This window comes from the organism of the source record quoted next, unplaced genomic scaffold (genome assembly GCF_019419815.1).
Source record: "Pyrus x bretschneideri cultivar Hongxiangsu unplaced genomic scaffold, Pyrus_bretschneideri_v1 Contig25, whole genome shotgun sequence".
Taxonomy (NCBI): domain Eukaryota; kingdom Viridiplantae; phylum Streptophyta; class Magnoliopsida; order Rosales; family Rosaceae; genus Pyrus; species Pyrus x bretschneideri.
Genome location: NW_025999557.1, coordinates 5,070,001 through 5,088,360, shown reverse-complemented (window position 1 = coordinate 5,088,360; position 18,360 = coordinate 5,070,001). Strand labels below are relative to the sequence as shown.

General features: G+C 38.5%; 3 protein-coding genes across 4 annotated transcripts in view; 2 read left to right on the top strand and 1 right to left on the bottom strand.

The window, feature by feature from the left end:
• Nucleotides 1-2,655: 2,655 nt before the first annotated feature.
• LOC103967385 (OVARIAN TUMOR DOMAIN-containing deubiquitinating enzyme 5) lies at nucleotides 2,656-4,651 on the bottom strand. 2 transcript variants are annotated; one of them, XM_009380636.3, is made up of 3 exons: nucleotides 4,509-4,651; nucleotides 4,018-4,129; nucleotides 2,656-3,665 (listed from the first exon to the last, which is right to left on the bottom strand). In XM_009380636.3, exons 2-3 carry the CDS (start codon nucleotides 4,107-4,109, stop codon nucleotides 2,798-2,800), a joined length of 960 nt encoding a protein of 319 aa, XP_009378911.2. In that variant the 5' UTR covers nucleotides 4,110-4,129; nucleotides 4,509-4,651; the 3' UTR covers nucleotides 2,656-2,797. The 2 variants fall into 2 exon arrangements, with proteins under 2 accessions (XP_009378911.2, XP_009378909.2); XM_009380634.3 differs by having other exon boundaries at nucleotides 4,018-4,119.
• A 9,316-nt stretch (nucleotides 4,652-13,967) lies between these two features.
• LOC125478636 (glutaredoxin-C11-like) lies at nucleotides 13,968-14,823 on the top strand. Its single transcript, XM_048587012.1, has one exon. The coding sequence runs from the start codon at nucleotides 14,257-14,259 to the stop codon at nucleotides 14,563-14,565; it is 309 nt and encodes a 102-aa protein (XP_048442969.1). The 5' UTR covers nucleotides 13,968-14,256; the 3' UTR covers nucleotides 14,566-14,823.
• A 3,028-nt stretch (nucleotides 14,824-17,851) lies between these two features.
• LOC103967383 (glutaredoxin-C11-like) overlaps nucleotides 17,852-18,360 on the top strand; it is a 658-nt gene continuing 149 nt past the window's right edge. The window contains exon 1 of the mRNA XM_009380632.3: nucleotides 17,852-18,360. This exon is cut by the window's right edge and continues 149 nt beyond it. Within this exon, the coding sequence (XP_009378907.2) occupies nucleotides 18,003-18,311 (309 nt within the window). The 5' untranslated portion in view covers nucleotides 17,852-18,002 and the 3' untranslated portion in view covers nucleotides 18,312-18,360.

The following is an 18,360-nucleotide window of genomic DNA, read 5'->3' as shown; positions in this document are numbered from 1 at the left end:
TCCTCTCCACCATTGTAATAGAGGGTCACTTACCGTTATTTGATTTTGATCAATTCAACAATTAAAATACTAAAATCTTCATTTCAGCCAACTTTTCTTATTCTTTACAACAAAACGTGTGATAAATAATTGGCCGGTTTGATCAGCATGCATGAGGTTCCTAAAGAGATTGCATTCACAAAAGCTATCTCGATGAATGTGGATTATTTCTGCAAGCAGTTGCACCAATTTGGTACGGTTGACAAAACCCAAGAAAGGATTTGGGGAATATATATTTTTCCCACATCACGAACATGATTTCAGCTGATACGTACCATCATCGGGTGTGGAAATGTAAGTGGACATAAAATATGCCTTTGGCCCTTCTGAAAGACATGATATACATATACAACTGAACCCTCGCTTGTAGAGATGGAGTCAGAATTTTTTCTCGGGTTGGCTACAACTCAAAGCTATACATAGCTTGTTAAAGGAGCCTCCTATTATGCTAGAAATATGTTGAATTTAACAAATGCGGGCGTGGATGGTTCTTTAGCATCCCCAAAGGGTTAGATAAATATTAAAGAGTGCTTCTTGTTTGTAGTATTCTACCTTTGCAACTCGATCTACTTTCTTTTATATATATATATATATATATATATATATATTTTTTTTTTTTTTGTCAAAGAGCAAATATTATTAGATACGAATTAAAATGTTTACATCAGAAGCCAGAGAATTAAACAATCATTCTGGTTCAAAGCAATCCCACATATGATAATCCTCACACGCGTGACATAGGACGCCACCTGATGAGCAGCCCCATTACAAGCACGGGGAGTGAAAGGAAACTCAACCGAACTTAATTGCTGCTTTAGCTGCTGAATGTCCCAAAGAAAACCTTCAATGACGGCATCTGGTTGTAATACTCCATTTAACATGTCCACCATAATCTTTGAATATGTTTCCCAAAGCCTTTCTCCATACAAGCCAACAAAGCCACCCTCATCGCTTCCGCCTCCGCCATCAAACTAAACTCGCATAGGATATTTCCCATCCCTCCAGCTCCTTTGATCTACTTTCTTATAAAGATGATATTCATTTACGGATCCAAAAAAGGGATGATCTTCAATATAAGGCTTCTCGCATCAATGTTTGGACTTTTGAGGAGTTAGGTGGGTGTGTGGTTTAACTTTGCATATGCTATACGTGTAGATTGCAAAAATTATTATTTTTCTTTCTGCTGACTTCCGTTTGTTTTGTTTATTGATTTTTTTTTTTTTTCAATCTAAAGGTTGAAAATGAAGAGAATGTGCATGGAGGGGAAGAGAGAGAGAGAGAGAGAGTAAAAATTATTTTCTATTAAAATTTTCTTTTGGTTAAAAGTAATTTTTTTTTTTTCTTTTCCTTTTGACTTACAACAGGAGGAAGGGGATTTAAGGTTGATACGACCACGAACTAGATGGTACTTGTACATACAAGAAAATTTATTGGTTTAAAGAAATAAAGGGTTGTTTGGAATTGCTTTTTAAGAGCTAAAGTGTTTTAGGACTATAAAAAAACACATCTAACTACTTTTGATAGAAAAACTTTAAAAGCATATGGGTTTTAGAATTGTTATCTTGAGAAGCACTTGTTATGTATTTCTTCAAGATGCATTTTTGGAGCTTTCTAGAAAGCACTTAGATTTTCTATGAAAACTTCTACGCACACTGAAAGCTCTCTATAGTAAAAATAGGAGGTTATTACTTAATAGAGGTGTACTTAAAAAAATTACTTCTTGACTTAGTTATCCTTCAAAAAAGCTAAAGGGTACATGGTTACAAAGTATTACATTAATAGTGGAACATGTCAATTCCCAAGATGCAAACATTAGGACAGAAGAAACATTTATGCCAACAAAGTCATGAAAATTGATAGCTAAGGAATCCTGAAACATCCTTAGAATAAGTTGTAGTCGCAAAAGAAGGGACGTGTTCCAACCAATGAAATCCAACATGATTAACCCCATAATTAACTAAGGAATCAACAACCTAATTGCCATCTCGAAAAATATGAGGAAAACGAGAACACATTATAGCTAAGAGAGCTAGAGAATCTGATCAATGAACCCTAAGACGCCATGGCACCAATGAACTTGAAGAAGAAAGTAAGGACAATAACTATGGTGTATGCTCATCATACACCTAATTATCTATCACGCGTTCTTTCGTCTAATTCTAGTTAACTTTCATATTAAATATTACTTTTTAAATGTTGGAAAAACTTAACCAAGATTTAGTAAAATGACACATAGCAGATAATTAGGTGTATGGTGAACATACATCATAATTTATGACGATGAGCAGAAATGCTCCCTCATATTAAGGGAGGTCTTTGTTGACAATTTGCTAATTATTATTTGTGGAGGCAAGTTTATTAAAACCAGACCTAAATTTTTTACTTTATTACAGTGTGAAGTTTATTTTTATACTATCCCTTTACACACCTACACGTGTACCAATTGGGCATTTTTTTAATGTAAAATTACATACTTTTGTTTTAAAGTTAAAATAAAATCATTTTCCCATTTTTTAATTAAAAATATAATTTTTAAGGCAGTAATTGAACGAGATTAGGCCACAAAATTTGATCCCTAAAATTTAGTAAGCTTAAAAGAAAGAAAAACCATCCCCAGAAAAAGAAAAACCAATCTCAATATAACCAGTCTATGTTGTATCAATGGTTAATTCAGGGCGCAAAACGTGCTTGTTCACACCACAAATTACAAACCAGACGAGCAAGCCAAGTGTGTGTATCCACGGTTGCAGCTATTTGATCATATTGGAACTACAGAATTATAGTGCTCACCAAGCCCAAATGCATGCTTATGGTATGACAACATAATCCGCGAATCGGAAGAACCAGTCGCGCTATCGGATTTGTACTCCTTGCCCATCTCCACATCAGGGAAGGATCCTGAGTATATCTTGATAGGCTTTTTGAGGCAGTGAGTTAAGGCACCAAGCTCTAGCTGTCCTCCCCATGCTGCTGTTGACTCCACTTCTTTACAGTAGTTCTCAAACCTCGCTGCAAGTGAATCATCAGAATCTCCATCTGCCGGATTCTCCGATAAGAAAAATGGGAGAAAATCAGATGCATGCTTCCTCATATAAGCAGCCACCATTTCTCGAAGCTGTTGGTACGTGTAAGGTGATGAACCTCCAGAAAGGTGGGCCAGCTGATCCTGGATAGCTCGGTAGAGGCAATGTCCATCGGGCTTTATTTCTTTAATGGTCAAGCCAAAGGGTTCAAGCTTTTTCTCTAGTTTCTCATCCTCAATCACTCGATCACTTACTAGGTTGCTCTGCTCTTCTTGAATTCTTTGCTCCCTAGCTGCATCTTGCTGAGCCCTCTTTTCTCGCCTCTTTGAACTCTTGCTGGCCTTTGCATGTTCAGGTTGACTGGTGACAGAAACACCAGCTATGGCCTTGACTAAAGTGTCGAGTTTGCTCTTCTCATTTCCGTTACTAGCGCTATAGCCTAAGGAAGCAAGTTCTGCGGCCTGTTTTTCTTTGAGATTAGCAGAAAGCTGAGTAATCTCTTCCTCCACCTGCTTTTTCTTAGTTTTTTGTTCAGCCTTGCTCCCTTTGGCAGCTGCCTTTTTCATTCCAGTTTCCTTGTCCTGAAGTTTTGATATCTCTTTCCTGTATAAACAAACATGTCGTGAACGGGGGAATGACATGGATAATTCGTAGGAAAGTTAACAAACTGGCCTTAATGAGCCTACAACAAATCCTCATTCTTACTCTCAACCACTTTTGGGAGAAGCCCTATGCATTTCATGATCGAATAGAATATCATCAACAAAGTTTCATCAATTCAAATATCTTGAAGATACGTTTTCATATTACACGACCCACAAAAGCATGTTCGATTACCTTACAGATTTAGATAACTCACCTTACTTGCATCACCAATGCGAACACCAGCCAAACACAAAATCATATGAAATCCAAAAGATAAAAACCGATAACGCAAACTTAATGAGAAAATCACCTGTGCCTAGAAAGCATTTCATCGCGAGTTTCCAGCGTATTCTCAGAAGCTTTGTCTGACATTGTATCAGATACTTCTTGTGCATCCTCCATTGAAACAACCCTGAAATCAACTTCGACAAATAATAACATCATCCATCACGAAAATCGTCAAGTTAGAATCTTTACTAAATCCTAGCCTGACCCAACATCTAAAATCAAAGCAGAAACTAAGAATATTTCAATCCTACACCAAATCTAATCACAAAAAATAACCCCAATTATACAAGGAACTACACCAAATCAATCACAAAAAATAATAATCCCAATTGGGATAATTCAACTTAAGAATTGAAATTTAAGAATCTTTGAAAAAAAAACCCAACATTCAGACTCTGTTTTTTGGTTCTGAGAATTTGAATCAACAGTTTGGAAGCTTGAATATTATGCTAGGACTATGAACTTCAAATTCCAAATTTAATTTAGCTGATGGGTAGAACGAAATCAACTTACCCAAGAGTCCTCCTTTGCCGTCGACGGCGATCGCAAGCTAAGTCCTCTGAAGCTTGCCACGGCAAAAGCCCTAACCCCTTGTGTCCAAATCCTATTACACTCTACTCTCCGCAAAAGCCCCAATTGAAAAGAGCCAAGGATAATTGTTTCACTTTCTTTAAATATTATTATTGTTTTTTTTTTTTTTTTTAAAGAAATATTATTATGATAAAGAATTGTTATTAGTACTCCAAAAATCTCATTTGACACTCAAAACTTTCTATAATTAGAAAGAAAAATATATTTGTGAGGAGTGTATAATGAGATGTTTGAAGTGTTAATAACAGTTCCCTTATGATAAAATAAGGAGACCGTTTTCCTCACCTCTTTTAACTCAAATTAATCATTACTCTTATTCATAATTGTGTCACGTGTTTGAATACCAATCATAATTTTTTTTTTTGAACAAACGATATTATCTAAATTAAGGAGGAGATGTGGGTTTAGCCTTACAATAAGCTAGCAATAATTTGGTTCAAATTCGCCTTTGACGAGATCGAACCTAAAACCTCTCACTTACAAGTGAAAAAGAATACTACTAGACTATAGTACTAAGTGGCCAATACCAACCATAGTTAGTGTGGAGCCAAAAATAATCAAGAAAACATGATGGCGACACGTGGATTTTTGGGTTAAAAAAACAAAATTACCCTCGAGACATATCAGAACTCTCATGTGTAAGCAGCAGACAATCACAATTCAATCAAGGTCAAAAGTGATCAAAATATGTATTTATTCAAAACCTATTTCATCCATCCTCATCAAATCCTCCCCACAAGGCAACCCTCAATTATTCATTCAAATTAGGCTTAATTAAGTTAATTGATTAATTTCCTAATTAATTAATTAATTTCCTAATTGATTGCAATATATTATTTTGAAATAATATCTTACAATTAGAGCAAAAAACCACCATAAGTGGCCAGACCTTTTCTCTCCAAAGAGGGCCGGCCACATCCCTATATAAACACCCTTATTTCTCCAAAAACCTAAGTTTAATTATCTTCTAAAATTCTCCAAATTTCTCTAAACACATTCTCTCTCAAATTCTAACTTTGGCATCAGAGGTTCTTCAGCCAAAGCCCCTATTCATCGTGGACACGTGAGACTCTTGGCCTTGACCTTAGGTGTTAATTGTTTTGCAGGTGCATTTTTGTCCAAGAAGAAGAAGACGGAAATTTGCATCCACAAATTGGTGCTTCCATTGAGAGTTTGATTCACACGCTCAAAGAAGACTCTTGCATTCAAGGTTTCTCATTTTTTGTTCATTCGTAGATTTTTTGTACGATCTTATTCCTAGAAAATTTTCATATAAAAAATTATTTGAATAAACGTAAAAGAAAAGTACAATGACAAGAAATTTGGAAACCACAATGAAGGAAACTTCCTACATTCAAATATCTGGATCAAGTGATGGAGATTGTGATGTATCCCCACAATAACGATCCACAAGGCTCAACGCGGTGGCAAAATGAGCAACTTTGCCACCACGAAACATCACCACCATAGTAGCCACGAGAACCACCGTGGTAGTGGGGAGTGGGCCAGCTCCATGGCAACAGACTATGGCCTTATGCACTGCCACAATAGCAGCCAAACCCAGGACTAAGCCTAGGCCCAGGCGTTGGTAGCAGCTGCACAAGTAGCCTAGCAGGTGACATAATCTGCAACCCACGCTGCAGGGTAGCCAAGCCAAGCCCAGCGCGAGTAGGCCCAAACCACTGCCCAAGCAGCGCATTGTAGGCCTGAGCTGTGCTAACCATTCCCTCGGCCCAGATCCAATACGCTTCTAGCGCTGCACTATGCCCACGCGCCCCGTATGTGGCACGACCTACTTTTGCGACCCAACCCCCTTCCGTGGCTCACTTAGTGATCCCGAACGGTCTAAGACCGGTTCAACCATCTCGGATTCATATTTCTGGATCGACGATTGAACCGAGGGCATTTTCACCCCATTTCTCCGCAGATTTGACATTTCACAACTTAAATCTCGCGCCCGGAGTCCATTACACTTCCACTACTCAGGAAGATGCATACCGTCCAAGTTCTTCTAACCTGAATGACAAAACACACTTGTCTCGACAAGTCATAGAGTTGACAAGTGCCCTCGCATAGCAAATGACCTTGGTCAATCAGCTTTTGCAACACACTGAGATGCAATGTGCCTTAGACGAGGTGTCCCGAAGCATGACAAGGGCAAATCATGAACTTCTCCAGTAGCCCTTAAACCAGCCACGATCTGAGCGTTCTAGTAGTTTACGCTCCTACTTGGGTTCTAGGGATAGCGTATACTCTCGTCTTAGCTCACGAAAATGCGTTCACTCACAATCAAGCTTACGGACAAGCATACATTCACGGTTGAGGCCATATTTCGATTATCAAGATGGACAACCTTCCAAGCGAAGTGTTTATTCACAACTAGGCTCGCAATAAACATTCTTCACCTCATATCGATGTAGATAACATAACAGATGGAGTGAAGCAGTCACTCAATCTAGCTCAAGTTCAACCAGCAGCCTACAAACAACCTGTTTGTCACATCCCTGCCCGGGCCTCTACCACATCACGGGCTCGACTCCATCGTATCACAATATTGTCTGCTTTGGGCCCCAACCACGCCCTTACGATTTTATTTTTAGGAACACACACGAGAACTTCCTAGTGGGCCACCCATGCTAGGATTGCTTTTGCACGAACTCGCTTAACTTCGGAGTTCCGATGAACTTCAAAGCCAGTGAGCTCCCAAAAGGCCTCGTGCTAGGTTGAGATGGGAATATATATATATATATATATATTTATTTATATATATATAAGGCTTACAGGTTCTTCACCCCTGGGTGATGTGGGATGTTATAATCCACCCCGTTTAAGGGCCCGACGTCCTCGTCAGCACACTCGACCAGGGATTGGCTCTGATACCAAATTGTCATATCCCAGCTTGGGCCCCCACCATATCCCTGGCTCGACTCCACTGTAGCACGATATTGTCTGCTTTAGGCCCCAACCACGCCCTCACGGTTTTATTTATGGGAACTCACATGAGAACTTCCCAATGGGTCACCCATCCTGGAATTGCTCTCGCGCGAACTCACTTAACTTCGGAGTTCATACTCCGAAGCCAATAAGCTCCCAAAAGGCCTCATACTAGGTAGATATGGGAATATACATATAAGGCTTACGAGATCCTCACCCCTAGGTGATGTGGGATGTTACACTGCTCGATTGCCAAGGACGTGCCACGTGCACCGCAACCATGGCATAGACAAGTCAAGCATAGGGAAGAACGGCCTAGACCAATAGGTCACGACCTGGGGCAGCCGAAAGTTTCATTGCCCCAACAGAGGAAAATTCAAGAAGAAGCTATAGACAATGTGCTTCGATGAGACATGACCAACATAAACAGGTCACCATTCATGGATGAGATTGAGTTAACAGATCCATCTAGGGGGTTCACTATGCCTCACTTCACTCCGACATCTCCTGCACTACCGCAGTACCGTGATTCTCTATAGGAACAACAACGCACTTATATGAAAAAATTTTGCCACAACTCTACAAGGCGAGGCACAAGACTAGTTTCACACACTGCCACCGCAATCGATCCGGAGTTTCAACGAACTTTCCTTAGTTTTTACTAAGGAATATTCATTTAACCGCTTAATCAAAAGGACATCTGATCATCTTTTCAGCATCATAAAAGGCCATTGGGAAACAATTTGCAACTATGTTAAGATGTTCAAAGCGGAGAAGGCCAAGATTGTTGGCTGCAATGAAGACATAGCAACGACAACATTTAGAAATGGGTTTCCTACTGAACACCCTTTATTCGGAAAATTGATCATGGGAAGAGAACTGACCCTAGTAGCTTCGTATACTTTGGTGGAGAAGCACGCACTATGGGATGAGGCCAAGTAATCTAACAAAAACGAGTTAGAAAAAAAGGTGTATGGAACGTTCCCCAACCAAAGAAGACTCAGTGCCCGAAACATTCACCAAGTTCACAGTTCCAATTGGCCAAATTCTCCGTAAGCTCAAGAACAAATCTTGGTTCAAATTGCCACCACCCATGAATGGTGATCTTACCAGGTTGGATCAGACAAAGGATTGTGCATTCCATCAAGGACCATGCCATACAACCAATAGTTGTCAGAAGTGAAAGCAGTACCTTGAGAAGCTGAAAATAAGGGCCGGTGCGACGAGTATCTTGACAGGTCAATGACACGGCCTACATAAGCAGGGGAAATCTCCATCACCCCATGAACCCTATTAGGGCTTTTCCAACAAAGTTCGAAGTCTCAAACAACTTGACGAACAAGACCTTATAAGCCAAAGATTATCCAGTTTGTTATGCAGTTGATCCATTTATTTATTCTCAATGACGATTCAAGAAGTTATTCATAAGCCAGGCTCAACTACTGTTTACAATGACTGTTCAAAGCTCTATCTAGGTCTGCTCTCCAGTGCGAGATGATAACTAATTGCTCTCAAGTGCGAAAGGGTAAACCAATTCCTTGACATCCATATAGGTCTGCTCTTCAGTGCGAGAAGATAAACTAATTGTTCTCTAGTGCGAAAGGGTAAACCAGTTCCCCGACATCCATATGGGTCTGCTCTCCAGTGCGAGAGGATAAACTAATTGGTCTCCAGTGCGAGAGGGTAAACCAATTCCCCGACACCCATATGAGTCTGTTTTCCAGTTCGAGAGGTTAAACTAATTGCTCTCCAGTGCGAGAGGGTAAACCAATTCCCCGACACCCATATGGGTAAGCTCTCCAGTGCGATAAGGTAAACTAATTATTCTCCAGTGCGATAAGGTAAACTAATTATTCTCCAGTGCGAGAAGGTAAACTAATTCCCCGACAACCATCTAGGTAAGCTCTCCAGTGCGAGAATGCCACATAGCTCAAAAGATCGATTGCTTGAAGACCAACTAAGTAGCAAACGGTCAGGGGGCAGCAGCCACTTTGCACTCAACAGTTTGCTCATTCGACACTTTATCTTTAGCAGCTCCGATCTTGGCAGCTCCATCTACGGCAGCTGAGAAATCAAACTCAAGCAGTTTCCTCATTTTTGGCAAGTAGCCCAGACATGGCAGCCCAAATCGTGGCCCATGCCATGCCACTTCCTTGGCCCATGTCGAGCCAATCCTTAGCTTTAGTCAAGCCGAGCAGCACAAGCAATGACCCCTGCCACACCTCCTCCTTGGCCCATGCCGAGCTGACTCCTGGCCTCTGCCGGTTGACATGCCGCACCACCCTAACGGCTGCCCTGTGGCAGCACCACCCAAGGAGAAGATAAGAAGAATTAAGTTTTTCTTATATTGGTGCGGCGCGAATAAGACAAAGAAATCAACGGAAAACGGTTTTTTGAACGGGCAAGCAAAGAAGAGTGCTAGGGGAGGGGGAACAAATATCCTCTAGTTTTCTCTCTTTCTTGTAGCGATAAATAATTGCCCTCCAAAGTTTATTTAATCCCCTACTTAAGGTAGGCTTAAATAGGCTTTGGAGGTGATTTATTTCCCTTTCCTAGAAGAATCTAATTCCAAGTAAAAATGAGAATCTGCATCAAAGTTGGAGATCTCTACACCTGCTGCCATTTCCTGTGAGCAGCCTAGCAGGTGTGGGGGCATTTGTGGAGCAAAAAATAATCAAGAAAAATATGGTGGCGACATGTGGATTTTTGGGTTAAAAAGACAAAATTACTCTCAAGGCAAACCGGAACTCCCACGCTCAAGCAGCTGACAATCACGATTCAATCAAGGTCAAAAGTTATCAAAATAGGTATTTATTCAAAACATATTTCATCCATCCTCATCAAATCCTCCCCACAAAGGTAACCCTCGATTATTCATTCAAATTAGAATTAATTACCTAAATTAATTGATTAATTTCCTAATTAATTTTCTAATTGATTGCAAGATATTATTTTGATATAATATCTTGCAATTAGAGCCAAAACCACCTTAAGTGGTCGGACCCCTTCTCTCCAAAGAGGGCCGGCCACACCCCTATATAAACACCCTCATTTCTCCAAAAACCCAAGTCCAATTCTTTTCTAAAATTCTCCAAATTTCTCCAAACACTTTCTCTCTCAAATTCTAACTTTGGCATCAGAGGTTCTTCGGCCAAAGCCCCCCCCAACAAATTCATCGTGGGTGCTTGAGGCTCTTGACCTTGACCTTAGATGTTAATTGTTTTGCAGGTGCATTTTCGTCCAAGAAGAAGAGCGAAATTTGCATCCACAGTTAGTATATACTCTTTATACACGCGACACAATTGTGAAAGGGGTGGGATTAACAGTTACCTTGGATTAGGAGGAGTGAGCAAAAATAAACAATAAAGTAAATGGGCTCTTTTGAAACATATAATTGAATTAAAGTGAATAACCTACTAAATTATGAAAAAAATGAGCCCAACATTCGTTTATTATTCAGAACAAAAATTTTGGTTAGGTTGTTTCATTAGAGCATCTTACACATATATATACGGTAAGAATGTGACGTTTGGTGGTATTAGAATATAAAACGTACCATGTTTTACAAATAACGTGGTTCTAATATTCAAAGAATTTGTATTTGAAAATATAGGGTTTTTCTAGCAATATTTGAATGAGATCCGAATTAAGAAATATGTATTCTAATTGGAGTGCAAAGAGCATTGCTGCGTCATCATCCAATCATAAATCTAAATGCCTTTGTCAGTGGTGTCATCATGCATGTTGATTGACGAGGATAGTGCTAAATTTGCAAATGTCATGCATCGTGATCATGAATGTAGCTTTATTTATCTTTATTCTTGTATTGGGTGGGATGAGTATATGTTTATGGAGGAGATACGTGTCATATTCTCGGATAATTCATATCAGGATTCTTTGCATTTGAAGATCATGCAGAACACTCCCGAAGATGCATCCATTCCCTAACGTAATGTTACAGTCCTCAAATGAAAGCTCTTTCTCTCTTGGAGTTTTTGGGATGAGATTGCAGTGGTAGGGCAGTTGACTTACTAACACATAACGGCAGAGTCAGGATTTTAGCTTAGAAGGAGTCCAAAAGTCTCAATTCGAAACTTACTTGATTTTATAAAAATTACTTTGTCGTGTGATGAGCAACCGACCACCATCGTTTGGGTCTGGTATGATGTCCTCCTTATCATTATCCTCTTCCTTAAACTTGAACCTCAAGCTCTCTGACTTTCTTCCCCTCTCCTACCACTGATCCCTAGACCAGAGTCCTCCTTAACCACAAGCAGCAGATTGCCTGAACTCCATAAAAGCCACCAATCTCAAATCAAACTCGATGAAAGAAATTAAAGTAAAAACGTCGAATTAGGCCCTGAGCCTATAAAGAACCTTAAAAATTATAAGCATAATACTAAATTTTTTTGTGTGAAAAAATCAAAATGAGCCTGGGACCATCTTACTCCCTTCATGACGTTGCCTCTACATAACAGAGGAATAATGATCCGTCAAAACAAAATCGAGGTTCCTAGTTTGATTTCCCGCTTCTCACTATTACTTGTATTAAAAAAAAACACACACAAAATGACATTATCATATATCACCACAACAGGTATAAGTACCAAATGACATGCATACGCATGCATTATTGATCATAGATATAAAGGAATAAATTGAACATTATCATATATCGCCACAATAGGTATAAGTATCAAACATAAATCATAATTTTGGAGGTCGGTCATGTAAGTTAGTTTCTCATTCGACAACTGTCAAAAGTCCCTATCCCTAAATATTCATTGAATTTCATGGAAGGACCTTATCGAACAATTCATTTGGATAAACCCTTATCTTTCTCCACATCAGCCACGTACATGAACACTACCATATTCATAAAAGAAACAAACACACAAAATGCAATGCAATCCTAACAGAAAGCAGTTTGATGCACGCATGTAGTACTCGAGGAATAATGCTACACTTACCATTTATTTGTACAATCATTTGAACTATTTTCTAATAGAGATAGGACCTGTTAAAGCATATGAGTCTCCTCTCTATTAGATAAATGCTACAAATGATGCTACAACTATGTGATAAAAGTAGCATTTTTGAGTACTCGAGTGATATTGGGAAAGGAGAGTCTCAACACATTCCTTGGTTAATTGTTGATTTAACAAATTTAGATCAATCAGTTAAATTATAAGTCTCTTATTATATCTATATGTATTGTATTGTTTTAGGGAGCCAACATGGTTGGTTTAGTTGGTAAGGGCGTGCTTGTGGTTAACACCCATTCCAAGTTTTTGTTTATGCGCGATCTATAAACTAATTCCTACATAAATTCATACCAGTGACACTTAGCAATTAGATATCACTTTCGGCTTAAGATTGTAGGTATGTCCTGACGCTGGTAGTGATTTGTAACCTATCTCCCCGTAAACTTTTCTTTATTAAAAAAGAGAATTGTTTTAGAAATTCTTTAGAGATGGACCCTATTCTACACGAAGAAAATCAAGAATTGGGTTCATAAGTCAATAAGGAATTAAAATGGTGGATCTCATTTTCGTTTACTATGATAAATATATAGGGTTATCTTTATGCATGACATTGTGACTTTCGTTGAAGAATTTAGTAGCATATACAAATTACAATGTCAAGGTGTCCGGAAAAATATATTAAATATGAAAAAGAAGAATGATAGCAGCTTTTGCATTTAGATCTTCTTACTGCTTCACATTTCACGTGTCATTTTTCTACGGAACACGATCTTTAACTCCTTTGAAATTGAAATTATCTTTTCTATGTTTCATCACTAATTTCTAGCCAAAAATATTAAAATAGTGTGCTATCCATATATCTTTTTGTACTTCTCATACATCATTTGTTAATTTTTGTTATTTGATATTTTTTAATTCAATCGATCCGACGGTCATGAATTAAAAATGTGTGTATGAAGTAAAAAATGGTGTGTGGATAGCACACCCCAACATTAAAAGGTTAGTGCAAAAGTTGTTAGCACTCCACTGTATAAATTATCTAGCTATATAGGGCCCCAAATTCCTAGCTAAATACTGACTTTAGAAAATTGTTGCAAAATTTAAAGAAAGAACTGGGTTCCCTGTGAACATTTTGTGTTTAATTATTCTTTTTTTTTTTTTTCCAAAATAATGTGTTTAATTGATAAAGTTCATTCTTGTTGTCTCCTTCTTCCCCGAAGAGTTAATTTACTATATTTATTTGCTATTATTTTTTTAGTATATCCTGATGCGGTAGTGATGCTATATATCAACGAGGACCGAAAGTTTTGGTGGGTTAATAGATACACACACTTGCCTATGATTCTTAAGTTTTTAAGACCTAGTCATCGTACGGACATTCCAGGAGATCTGAACTATGATTACTGTGTGATTATATATGCTGCAATCTGCATGCACTTTTTTTTTTATGTTTATTTTTTAATAGCATGTTGCAGGGGTCAGTTGAAGAATAAAAGAATCCCATGTTTGAGAGTTGACAAATTAAATATGCCTTATATTGTGGATGGTTTTGGGATAAAATTTCCATATTTGCTTAAAGCTACTTTCCCTTTCTTATCCATATCCTTTATAAATAGCCAGGCAGATGAAACCCAAAGTCCACCATCGCCAAACCTCACGAATCTTACTTAGTTTTCTGCTTTAGAGTTTTCATCATTTCCAGTAGTTCAGCTGCGTTACTTGTTCTCTAAGAATCCAATTATTATTCGGTAATGGAGAGTGTGAGACAGTTGGCTTCAGAGAAGGCCGCTGTGATCTTCACAAAGAGCTCCTGCTGCATATGCCACAGCGTGAAGACACTTTTCTACGAGCTCGGAGCAAGCCCGGCGATTCATGAGCTCGACCGGTACACCAATGGGAGGGACATGGAGTGGGCATTGAGGAACCTCGGCTGCAATCCTGCTCTCCCTGCTGTGTTCATAGGTGGGAAATATGTCGGCTCGTCGAAAGAAATCATATCCTACCATGTCGATGGATCTCTAAAACAAATGCTCAAAGATGCAAAAGCCATCTGGTTCTAGCTAGCTAGCAGCTTATATTATTACACATGAAGCTTAAGCTATGATCTGTTAATTAGCTCTAGTAGTATACACAGAAAAGAATCCCAATACCATTGCTTAAAGAAAATGAGTATTGAGGTTTAATTTTCCATTTTTCTTTTACTTCGTATGTAACTTTCCTGGCTACATTTTAAATATATGAAATGAAGTCAGATAATACGAAAAGTATCCTGGAGAGTTCAGAAAATTTCGCCATCTATAAACTTCTATTTTACTGTTTTTATTTTTTTATTTTTTTTTGTTACGGAGGAGAAAATGGAACCCTGACTATGTTGATCATTGTTATCATCATGTATGTTGACTGATAAGGACGACAATGTTGAATTGCTAATGTCGAGATCAAAAATTTTGCACTTATTTTGTGTGGTCTTTTTGTGATTTTTATTATTAATATAACAAAAAAATTAAAAAAAATTAAATTTATTAATACGTGTCAATTAATGATAGGTCACATAATCACCACATACAAAATAAGTGTAGAAAATTTAAAATTGCTAATGTCATGAATCATCGAGATCATGAATTAATGGCTTTATTCTTGTATTGGATGGGATGTGATGACATGTGCCTTATTCCTGCATATAGAATATCACAAGGGAAAAGCACAGAAACAGAGACGAAGAAAATGGAAGAGCCTTCGAGCACCTTCCCCACCAAAAACGACGCACATGGGGAGAGCAAGTGCGAAAAACCCCAGAACGCGTGTGGCATGGGCAAAATTGCCAATTCATGTAGCATCTTGAAGAAGCCAAAAAACTGTGGTTAGATTAGGGGCATAACCGGCAGGGCACCGTTAATGAACAGTGCTTTTCCACCGGCTTTTAGTATGTATAGAATGTTGAACAATCACGAAGATGCATTTCTTCCCAACGTTCAGCAATGTTGGAATAAAATTCTTTTTTTCTTTGGGAATTTTGGGATGAGGTAGCTTATTCCTTTTAATTCTTTTTAATCACTTTTTATAAATCAAATGATGATTACATTGAATTTATTATAAAATATTCTTCTTTTAAGTATTCCTTAGCTCTAATTTATAAAATTTCCTTTTATGTATTTCTTTTGAAATGCAGAGATATTCGAATTTAAATGTGATTAGTAATACCCGATGTTGTAGCCAACTTGACTAAACCTAAATATTTGGTAATGTGCTCATCCAATAACACATCACATATGAACAATTAATAATTTTTCAAAATAAAATCTCAAGTTTCTAATACTGACGGACGTGATAAAAGACATGCATGCATGCATGATTGAATTATAGATGTCACATCCCGACTCAGGCTCGACTCTACCATAGCACGATATTGTCCGTTTTGGGTCCCGACCACGTCTTCACGGTTTTGTTTCTGGGAACTCAACTCGCTTAACTTTGAAGTTTCGATGGAATTCGAAGCCAGTGAGTTCCCAAAAAGCCTCGTGCTATATGGAGGTGGGCATGTACATATAAAGCATAGAGGATCCTCTCCCCTGGGTGATGTGGGATCTAACAATCCACCCGCTTCAGGGGCCCGACGTCCTCGTCGACACACTTCCGGCCAGGGATTGGCTCTGATACCAAATTGTCACATCCCGACCCGTGCTCCACCGCATCCTGGGCTCGACTCCGCCGTAGCACGATATTGTCCGCTTTGGGCCCTAACCACGCCCTCACGGTTTTGTTTCTGGGAACTCACATGAGAACTTCCCAGTGGATCACCCATCTTAGGATTGCCCTCACGGTTTTGTTTCTGGGAATTCACACGAGAACTTCCCAGTGGGTCACCCATCTGAGGATTGCTCTCGTCCGAACTTGCTTAACTTCAAAGTTCTGATGAAATCCGAAGCCAATAAGTTCCCAAAAAGTCTCGTGCTATATGAAAGTGGGCATGTACATATAAAGCATAAAACATCCACTCTCCTGAATAATGCGGGATCTAAGAATAGATATGAGCGAATAAATTAAAACACTATCACACATCAGTTAGTACTTAGTTTAAAGTACTAGTAAAACCCAAAAATATATAGATCATAACTTTTGAAGGTCGATCCTGTAGGTTCGTTATTATTAAGTCAACTATGTTGTTAAAAGTCCCAATCCCTATATATTCCCTGCATTTTCATGGAGGGACCATATGAACAAAGTGGAATTTAATTGGATAAACTCTATCTTTCTCCGCATCAGCCACGTGCATCACTCTAGCTAGCAGCCAGCTACCATATTCACAAAGAGCAAAGCACAGAACATGCAATGCAATGCAATCCTAACAACTAGATGCATACAGTGAAACAACATCGGAACAGGGGAGTCGAACATAAAAATTCAGACGCAGGTTAATCATTTGAGTTATAGTTTTCAATCCCTTGCTAATGTATAATGTCAAGGCGCCCCTCCAATCAAAGATTTTTTGGTATTCCCAGAACACAAGACAATACACCACATGTAATTGTATAATTGGAGGAACAATTGAAAAAAGAACTTTTCACCACTTGTATAATAATAACATGTGGCGTACGCTCTCTGTTTTCCTAGTACACTGAAAAATCTTTTGCTCCAATCCATACTATATAATATCTAGCTAGCTAGGGCAACCAAGTCCTAGCCAGATCTGACTTTAACAAATTGACCAAACATATTGCAAAAAATGAGTGAACGTAATGTATTGATTACGACTTTAACAAATTGACCAAACATATTGCAAAAAATGAGTGAACGTAATGTATTGATTACTAATGTTAACATTTATTAGTATATCTTGATGCTATCAACCAGGACCTAAAGTGTGTTTGTGGGTTCATTAATAACTTAATATACACGTGTGTATTTGATTCTTATTCAAGGTTTCAAATTCTGTTCATCGTACGACATCTCAAGAGATCTGAATTATGATTTATTGTGTGATAAAAATATGCTGCATGCAATTTGTTTATAGCATATAGTAGGCGCAGTTGAAGAATACAAGAATTTCAAGTCGAAATAGACAACTTTAATATATATTTTTTGACATCTAGTCTTTTGTGAAAAACACATATATCTGCTTAGCTTTGCATGTAGTAAATGCAAGTTAGATGATAATATCGGTATAAAAAGCGATCCGATGACCAGTCTAAAATCTTAACGGAGTCACCATCATATGCAAATCATCACAAAGGGGGCATTTTTCTTATCCAATCCAAATATTTTAAAGCTACTTTCTCTTTCTTATCCATTTTTCTGGTTCTTAAATTGTTTCTCCTTTTATCTAAATTAAACAAATTCTCCCCCACATCCTTTATAAATAGCCTGGCACATGAACCTCAAAGTCCACCATCCGCAAGCTCCACAAATCATAAATATCTTTCTGCTTTACGGTTTTCATCATTTCCAGTAACTCAGCTGCATTACTTGTTCTCTAAGAAACCAATTATTGTTTTTAGTGATGGAGAGTGTGAGAGAGTTGGCTTCACAGAAGGCTGCTGTGATCTTCACAAAGAGCTCCTGCTGCATATGCCACAGCGTGAAGACGCTTTTCTACGAGCTCGGAGCAAGCCCGGCGATTCACGAACTCGACCAATACGCCAATGGGAGGGACATGGAGTGGGCACTGAGAAACCTCGGCTGCAACCCTGCTCTTCCTGCTGTATTCATAGGCGGGAAATATGTCGGCTCCTCGAAAGACATCATATCCTATCATGTCGATGGATCTCTAAAACAAATGCTCAAAGATGCACAAGCCATCTGGTTCTAGCTAGCTAGGGTTTTAGCTACCTAGTAGCTATATATTATGCTTAAGCTTG

What these genes read in the sequence shown, in the direction of transcription:
- LOC103967385 (XM_009380636.3), bottom strand. Translation starts at nt 4,109, where the DNA reads ATGGAGGATGCACAAGAAGTATCTGATACAATGTCAGACAAAGCTTCT. An exon ending in GAAATGCTTTCTAGGCACAG is followed by an intron (nt 3,666 to 4,017) that starts GTGATTTTCTCA and finishes TTGTTTATACAG; the next exon opens with GAAAGAGATATCAAAACTTC.
- LOC125478636 (XM_048587012.1), top strand. Translation starts at nt 14,257, where the DNA reads ATGGAGAGTGTGAGACAGTTGGCTTCAGAGAAGGCCGCTGTGATCTTC.